This window comes from Sprattus sprattus (assembly GCF_963457725.1).
Source record: "Sprattus sprattus genome assembly, chromosome: 1".
Taxonomy (NCBI): Eukaryota; Metazoa; Chordata; class Actinopteri; order Clupeiformes; family Clupeidae; genus Sprattus; species Sprattus sprattus.
In genome coordinates, this window is record NC_137920.1 from 21,127,710 (window position 1) to 21,137,212 (window position 9,503).

Here is a 9,503-nt window from a genome sequence, read left to right on the forward strand (position 1 = left end):
GGACTTATCCTGTGACATGCTTTTATGCTACTTACTCATCTGGTAAATGGACTGCATCTATATAGCTCTTTTCTACTCATAGAGCACTCAAAGCACTTTACAGAGTAATGCATCAGACATCTACTCATTCACACAACGATGGAGGAGGCTACTATCTAAGGTGCCAATCTTCACCCTCATAGACTTAGCCTGTGACATTATTTAATCCTTCTTTATTTAAAACTTATATAAGTCTAGTTTTGTCTTCATCTATTCAGTGTGTGGACCTGCGAACACTCACCTCTATATGCCCCTTATTTTATATCACACCTTTGAAGCCTCGGATAACCATGGAACAAAGAAAAGCCAGAAGCTCTCCTTTCAAAATGATAAGTTGAGTTCAGGTGAGCTGGCCGTGCAATAAATAGCTCCGGCTCTCAATCCCCCCCCCCCCCCTCTCCCCAAACTCCGACCTTACCCAAAGCCTGCTATCTCTCCCTACTCTACACACCCAATTGGATTATACTATCTATTATAATGCTCATAATTAGCTAAACTTGGGTGTCAAGTAAGAATAGTACAGGAGAGCAGGAAAAGATGGGCAATGTGGTAGCTCCGGCTCTCAATCCTCTCCCCAAACTCCGACCTTACCCAAAGCCTGCTATCGCTCCCTACTCTACACACCCAATTGGATTATACTATCTATTATAATGCTCTTAATTAGCTAAACTTGGGTGTCAAGTAGGAATAGTACAGGAGAGCAGGAAAAGATGGGCAATGTGCAGAGCAGAACCCTGTGGTAGAATAGCAGAACCCTGTGGCAGAACCCTGTGGCAGCAGAGTAGAACCCTGTGGTAGCCCGGCTACGTGCCTGGCCCAGTCAGCAACTCCCTTGGGAACGATACATTCAGTTCAGGTGTGCTGTACTTGCTATATATATGCTAGACTCGCTGCAGGTGGATAGATTTCCACATCATTAATCCTTTCACATACGCCCTCTTTCCTCCTAGTCGCTTATATTATTATTATATATTTTTTTCAAGTGCTCAGGGTAAGGCAGGTCTATTTTTCCCCCCTCTAGGTTGTAGATATATGAAGGTTGCTGCTAGCAGTGCATTCCTAGAATATTTCTGCTACGGGATGCTGTGCCTTACATGCTGATAACTGTTGCAACGGCAGAGTCACAATAGAGTGAGAAAAAACAATGTCTTTGAGACTTTCCAGGGAGATATAAATTCTAGAATTCCACTAGAATTCCAATAGAATGAGAAAAAACAAGGTTTCTGAGACTCTCCTGGGAGCTTTAAATTCTAAACATTCCACTAGAATTCGAAATTCGGTCAGACTCCATTAACCAGGCAGGAGATGTCCAAAGACTCTGGGCCTTTCCTCTGGTCTGAGTGAGTGAATGGAGTCCTACCATGGCTTACCCCGCAAACAGGGAACGTCCCCAGGACGTTAACAGGACATTCGCAAGGTCCCCAATCGTCCCCAATTGGTCCCCGCCACAACGTTCGCTAGAGGACGTTACCAGAACGTTTTTGACGTTCGTAGCAAGTCTACGTTTGGTCCTTCTGTGACGTTCGCATGAGTCTTAAATCGGACTTTTAGGGAACCTTATAAATTGGTCTGTCAGCACACCTCCCCAGGACGTCATTTAAAAACGTCCCCATAACCTTTACCTGCAGGTCCTCTGCGTAACGTTCGCATGAGCCTTAAAACGGAATATTAAGGAACGTTATAATTTGGTCACTCAGCACACGTCCCCAGGACGTCATTTAAAAACGTCCCCATTACCTTTACCTGCAGGTCATCTGCGTGACGTTCGCATGAGCCTTAAGACGGACTATTAAGGAACGTTATAATTTGGTCACTCAGCACACGTCCCCAGGACGTCATTTAAAAACGTCCCGTAACCTTTACCTGCAGGTCCTCTGCGGGACGTTCGCATGAGCCTTAAAACGGACTATTAAGGAACGTTATAATTTGGTCACTCAGCACACGTCCCCAGGACGTCATTTAAAAACGTCCCGTAACCTTTACCTGCAGGTCCTCTGCGTGACGTTCGCATGAGCCTTAAAACGGACTATTAAGGAACGTTATAATTTGGTAACTCAGCACACATCCCCAGGACGTCATTTAAAAACGTCCCGTAACCTTTACCTGCAGGTCCTCTGCGTGACGTTCGCATGAGCCTTAAAACGGACTTTTAGGGACCGTTCTTATTTGGTCCTCTGATGGTCCTCTCTGAACCAGAAGTTCCGCTAGAGAAAAATGATTTTCATTTGCCCGACATTTTAATGATAAGCCGGCCAAATATCTAGCCTATTTCTGCTTCTAAATTAGCCCATTGAAGAAAACTGACGGCCTGCATAGCTTAAATAATAACATAATCAGGTAGTTTAGAATGCAACATGTTTATTTTCCTAAGTTTACAATGGGAAACAAAAACATTTATGTCTGATGCGCGTCAATAAGTGGCCTTTAAGCGCAACCTGCTGTGGCGTTCAAATGAGCGCCGCAACATGGTCATTGCTCTGTTCAATGAGAGCAGAGATTCTTAAATTATTCGACCCTCTTGTGAATCCTTTGCACATTTTACTGTGACTATCAATTACCTCGCACCTGAGCCAAGAGAACTTGTCACTCCATAACGACATAAACGCCCGACATTTCAGCTTTTTCTTTGGTGATGCTGTTCGAACATCTAGGGCTTCAGGTATTCAGTGTTTGGAAAGTTCACTTTCTACATGAACTTGCTCAGTTCATTGTTGATAATTCATTATTTTGAACTACGTTCACAGCTCCAATTTTCAATATGAGGCGAGTGCTATAATTTTTCAAAATCTCTGTCTGCAATAGGCCTACCGCTCTCGGCTCTTCCGCGCGCTCACGCACGGTAATAAAAGGAAACGCGCAACACTGCAGGTATTACAGGTTCATCCTCGTCAGAAGGTTTACCCTCATCAGATGTTTTTGGCCTCTGAAAAAAAGCTTTTAAGGCTAGTCTGCTTGGCCATGTTGGATCCTTCTCACTCAGTTCGCTCCTCGTTTGAAACCGAGGGTTTGCGCTTTAAAATACAGCATATGCGTGTTGTTAAATAACTTTCTAACGGCAGATTAGCCTGTTCCTTTTAAACATAATAAGGGCAGTGCACGTTTGCTTTATAGGCCTTACGTAATATTAGGATTGTTGTCAAAATTGTGTTTGCGAGACGGGATTTTTAAAGAAATTCCAATCAGACAATTTGACCGGTGAGCTCTTCGTTCTGTTGCACCATCTTTGAAGGCCTGTGGAAAGCTCAATATGTTAAAGCTAGACACTTGGTCACCTTCCTATGTATGCATTGTATTGGAATCATGCAGACATTACATTTATAGCACAGATCAGTACAGAGGCATTCATATTTAGGCTATTTTATTTCATCATTCTTAGTTTGGCTAGTTATTCTGCCTCCCTGCCCGCACGTCCGTGATGTGCCATGGATGTTAATTAAAAAAGGAATCATTACGGAAAACCCTCAATGCGTAGTGACTGAGATTGCTACAATATGCTTTTCCTCAAACCCTCGGAAAAAAAGACTAAGTTTGTTGGCTGTCTCACACTGTGATAAACCTGTTAAAGTGGCACTATAGTAATCAGACAGTGTTAGGACAGTAGGTAGCGATCTCGTTTAGTAATAGGAAGGTTTACGGTTCAATTCCCATGCCCGCAATCAAGTTTGTAATCGTGTGTGTCTGTGTCTATGCATATCATATGAAATGTGTTATATAAATGAACTTGAACTTGTGTGTGTGTGCGCACTGTAAGCAAAATGACGGCTCCGCGATCTATTATTATTTTATTTTCTTCATTTAGCTCAGCAAAAACGGTCGTGCCTGCTACGTCCGCGGTGCATCCTTGAATAACGTACCCAGGACGTCTAAAATAGGTTTTGTAGATGTCACCACAATGCCCTCAGGACGTTCTTGCAACTTCCTGCAGAACGTCCCCAGGACCTATAGAAACACGTTCCCCAGACGTAACCACAATGCCCTCGGGAGGTGCTTGCAACGTCCTGCATAACGTCCCCAGGACCTATAGAAAACGTTTCCCAGTTGTCACCGCAACGTCCTCGGGACGGTCTTGGAACGTCGTGCAAAACGTCCTAAAGTTGTCACGGGAACCATACACATTTACGTTTTTAGAACGTTCAGAGAGACCATTACGGGACGTCTAGGGGACGTCATTTTGCTTACAGGGTAGTCTGATGGCAACCGAAGATATGGTGACATCCTTGAGAGCAGGTTTATTCTACTGTATGTATGTGTGTGTAGATTGTCACATACAGATGCAGGAATGTGTGACTCTTAATTGTCTCTGTACCCTCTCCTAACCTATTTTATCTCTCTATCCATCTTTCTCACCCTCCAACTCTCTTTCTCTCTTTCCCACTTCCTTTCTCCCTCTCACTTTGTGTCTTTCTCCCTGTCTCTTCCTCTCTCTCTCTCTGTCTGTCCCCTCTCCACCTCTCTCTCTATCTCTCCCCTTTCCCTCTCTCTACATCTCTCTCTCTGTTTCTCTCATCTCCCTCTCTCCACCCCACCCCCCACCCTACCCTACCCTAACCCCCTCCCCCAGGCACCGGTCACGTAGTCTACAACGGCTCCCTGTACTACAACAAGCACCAGAGCAACGTGGTGGTGCAGTACCACCTCCGTCAGCGCCGCGTGCTCCTGCAGCGCAGCCTCGCCGAGGCCGGCTACAACAACACCTTCCCCTACTCCTGGGGCGGCTGGTCCGACATCGACCTCATGGCCGACGAGACGGGCCTGTGGGCGGCCCACTCCAGCCTGGCCCGCGGCGGGAGCTTGACCCTGAGCCGGCTCGACCCGGGAACGCTGGAAGTGCTGCGCTCGTGGGACACGGGCTTCCCGAAGCGGAGCGCCGGCGAGGCGTTCCTGATCTGCGGCACGCTCTACGTGACCAACTCGCACCTGGCGGGCGCCAAGGTGCACTTCGCCTACCACACGTCCACGGGGAGCTACGAGTACGCCGACGTGGCGTTCCACAACCAGTACGCTCACCTCAGCATGCTGGACTACAACCCGCGCGAGCGAGCGCTCTACGCGTGGAACAATGGGCACCAGGTGCTCTACAACGTCACCCTCTTCCACGTCGTGCACGCTGGAGGGGGGGCAGGGGGTCCTGGGGAGGCTTAAATGGGGGTGGGGCGTGTGGGAAGGGCGGGGTTAGGGAAGGGACGTGGTGAAAGGGGTGTTGGGGGGTTATCATTTGGGACAGGGAATAATTTAGTAAAATTAAATTGTATGTACAGTATATAGTGGATAAAGGGGACAGGCTTGGGTCTCTAGCTCCACCTAATGAGAAGATTGAGTCACTGTGTCCTGTGCAGTTGGTCTAGACAGCTGGACTATAAACATTTTACATTTATTTATTTTCTGGACAGGCTGCAGATAGGTACGAATATGAGTCATATATTTGGTCATCAATCACCACGGTGACAGGGTTCATGGAGAAGTTCGGAGTTGGAAGCAAGTAAAAGATTCAGAAATCCGGCATCTGAGAAGGATTCATAAGGAAACACATTCATAATTCTGATTCCATTCGGTGGATTTTTGGAGTTGCATATTGGACTCAGACTCACTCTGTAGTCTTAACATCTATTTCCAAACCTGGGCCAGAATCGGACATGGTCAAGGATCCAAAATGCCAAATGATTTTTCATATCTGAAATGTATCTGAGACTCTGTTGATATAAAGGAAAGAAAGTATCAAAAAGTGAAGGGCTGACGAACTCTTGGGCAACCTGGACGGTAAAAAGAGGAGACTGTTGGACAGGAGCTCTTGGACAGGAGCTATCTAAAGGACTGACAAAACACTGATCTGAAACACACATGTAGGTATATTTGGTGTGTGTGTTTGTTCGGTGGCTGTGGAGGGGTGATGGGGATGGTTGATTAGTTGGATCTGGTTTGGAGGTGATGCAGATATGATCTGCCTGGGACGCACTCCACATGGACCCTTGTGGACCCCGAGCGGGTTGGGGATTAAGGGTGTCTAGAGCATGAATGAGAGCTTTCTGTCTACCACGTAAGACCCGTGTGAGACCTATGTAAGACCTATGTGATGGGCTTTTCATGTCGGACACTTCTGTATATTCATATTCACTGGTCGTAATCACTTGACACTGTGCACTCTTGATTGGGAAATGGGGTTGTGGTGGTGGGGGGGTCAGGGGGGTAGGGTGGGTTTTGGAATAGGAAGGGATCAAATAGTCGAAGGTGGTAAATGTTTCTGTGAAGACACAATTATGTAGCAACTACAACATGGACCTAGGCCAAGTCCAAACACTCCTTATGTTTCATGATTGTCATACAGCGACCCAGTCCTAGGCCAAGTCCAAACACTCCTTATGTTTCATGATTGCCATACAGCGACCCAGTTCATCCTTATCAGAGAAGAAAACCCAAAGCTTTCAAATGCTCTAAGAGAGCACTGAAAATATAAAAGCTATTTGTTTGTATTGATTTCATGGAGGCTGGACGGTCACTGTTGTACAAGTGAAGGGTGTACAACATGTTCTCCTAACTGCGGGGGTGTTTGGACTCCCAATTACTTGGCACTGCTCTGGAGCCAATCTATGCCTGATTCTGCATGCATCAGATCAACAGGCTGACGTGGGGAAGATGATAAGCTGGTAGAACTAACAACACCAATGTCACAGGTCTGATGCCCACTGAATACTCATACTGGTAAAGTATCCCGGAAGGAGAAGAAACAGAGGACGAGATGAGAGAGAGAGAGAAAAAAAAAATCTGTGATTGAAACACAGCGTTGATGAAAATCATCATCTCTCAACAAACGCAAGCAAATAAACCAACAACAAAACGAGAACAAACAAGAGAAATGCTGGTGGAGGAAACGATTTTTGAGATAGGAAAGCAGAGGAGAGGCACAAGAGGGAAGAGGAGGGAGAGGATGGGAGAGGAGAAACGAGGAGAGGAGGGGAGAGGAGAGGAGGTAAGGGGAGAAGAGAGGAGGGGAGAGGAGAAGAGAGGAGGGGAGGGGAGAGGAAAGGAGATGAGAGGAGGGGAGGGGAGAGGGGAGGAGAAGAGAGGAAGGGAGAGGAGAGGAGGGGGAGCGGAGAGGAGAGGAGAAGAGAGGAGGGGAGAGGAGAGGAGAGGAAAGGAGAGGAGAGGAGAGACACAAGAGAGGAGAGGCACAGGAGGGGAGAGGAGAAGGGAGAGAAGAGGCACAGGAGAGGAGAGGCACAGGAGGGGAGAGGAGAAGGGAGAGAAGAGGCACAGGAGAGGAGAGGCACAGGAGGGGAGAGAAGAGGCACAGGAGAGGAGAGGCACAGGAGGGGAGAGGAGAAGGGAGAGAAGAGGCACAGGAGAGGAGAGGCACAGGAGGGGAGAGAAGAGGCACAGGAGAGGAGAGGCACAGGAGAGGAGAGGCACAGGAGGGGAGAGGCACAGGAGGGGAGAGGAGAAGGGAGAGAAGAGGCACAGGAGAGGAGAGGCACAGGAGGGGAGAGGAGAGGCACAAGAGAGGAGAGGCACAGGAGAGGAGAGGAGAGGGGGGGAGAGAAGAGAAGAGGGGAGAGGAGTGGCGAGAGAAGAGAAGAGCAGAGGAGAGGAGAGGGGAGAGAAGAGGAGAGGAGAGAAGAGGAGGGGAGGGGAGAGAAGAGGCACAGGAGGGAAGAGGCACAGGAGGGGAGAGGAGAGGAGGCACAGGAGGGGAGAGGAGAGGGGAGAGAAGAGGCACAGGAGGGGAGAGGAGAGGGGAGGAGAGGAGGCACAGGAGGGGAGAGGAGAGGGGAGAGAAGAGTCACATGAGGGGAGAGGCACAGGAGGGAAGAGGAGAGGGGAGAGGAGAGGAGAGAGAAGAGGTACATGAGGGGAGAGGCACAGGAGGGGAGAGGAGAGGGGAGAGAAGAGGCACATGAGGGGAGAGAAGAGGCACAGGAGGGGAGAGGAGAGGGGAGAGAAGAGGCACAGGAGGGGAGAGGAGAGGGGAGAGAAGAGGCACAGGAGGGGAGAGGAGAGGGGAGAGAAGAGGCACAGGAGGGGAGAGGAGAGGGGAGAGAAGAGTCACATGAGGGGAGAGGAGAGGCACAGGAGGGGAGAGGAGAGGGGAGGAGAGGAGGCACATGAGGGGAGAGGCACAGGAGGGAAGTTGGAGGGCAGGCCTCCCTTCCTCTGCTGAGGAACGGCACCGCGATGAGAGAAATCAAATTAACACATCAAAGGGCAAGTGGGGGGAGGACTCAAGAGATGCAGGAAGGAGTATGGAGAGAAAAGAAGAGGAGGGAGATAGAGAGAGAGGAGAGGTAGAAGGGAAGATAGGGGAGAGAGGAAAGGGAGAAAGAGAGAGTGAGGAGAGGGAGAAATAAAGTGAGAGAGACTTATTAAGGTTTTTGTGAAAGAGAGAGAGAGAAAGGCTTCCATAATATGACATCAATCAATCAAGCAAACAGACAGAGGAAACGAGTACAGAAGAAAAACAGAAAGAACGAAAGAAAGGGATATAAACATCAAATCGAGAACATCCATCTCGGCTTCATCAGTCTGTAGCAGCAGGCATGTTCTTCAGCTTTGCAGAGGGGACGCAGAAACTTTTGACGACTCAAAAAAGGAACTTTCATCTTCTCCCCACAGAACAACCCTTAATGCTCCTACGGGAACCTTGAATAACCGAACTCTTGCCAGAACCCATTTGGAGCTGACTTGGCCCTCAGATCTATGTTCACCTCAAAGTAACCCTCTTCAGAAAGGCAGAGGATTTCGTCCTGAGGGATTTTCATTTCTCTTTTTTTCTCACTTTTTAAATGAGGGTACAAAAAGAAATCACCATTACAGTGTCTCCGTTTTGTTTTAAGTAATGCTGAGTTTGCAACTGACACTAGACTGTATCTGATGATTTTCTGAAGCAGACAAAAAGTGAAAAAAAAAAAGATGAAGACAGAAGTCGCCATGAGTCATACTGCAGTTCACGTCACTAGGACTGGGGGAAATAAGTGTTCATAAGTTACTGTACGGGGAATAATCGGCTTAAAAATGCAGTCTAACGAAAGATTGTGGATCTTTGAAAATCAATAAGCCGATCACACTACACCCCTCCCTACTAGTTCTCCATAGTTGTCTTTTACACTGCAATGCGGTAGGGCACTGGCACTGTAGAATTCAAACGTCTGGACACCTCTGGAGTCAGGCCACAGTTAGTGTTTATTGTTTTTTTGTTTCACGACATAAACAAATAAAACAAACATAAACATATTGAAATTTGAAGAGTGACTACATTTTACTAACTAAAGTTACTGACTAAATGTGTTTGCATTTAACACTTTCCTTCCCCACGGGAACCAGAATCAGCGGTATATGGGCACCACAGTGCAGTGCAAACAAGTAGCAACCATGAGATCAAGTTAAAGGGGGGGCCCATGTTCATGTGGTAGCAAAGGGGGGCTGTCTGAACTGCTGTCTCTCAAAATGCACACTTCTTAACACTCGATTCCCCA

At 47.7% G+C, this 9,503-nt stretch overlaps 1 protein-coding gene across 1 annotated transcript in view; it reads left to right on the forward strand.

Annotated features, from left to right (window-relative positions):
* Positions 1 to 5,181, forward strand: part of olfm2b (olfactomedin 2b) — a gene marked incomplete at both ends in the record, with an annotated part of 55,200 nt that extends 50,019 nt beyond the window's left edge. The window contains one exon of the mRNA XM_080847688.1: positions 4,601 to 5,181. Coding sequence (XP_080703814.1) covers positions 4,601 to 5,181 — 581 coding nt within the window. The remainder of the gene's footprint in view (positions 1 to 4,600) is intronic.
* Between the last annotated feature and the right edge of the window lie 4,322 nt (positions 5,182 to 9,503).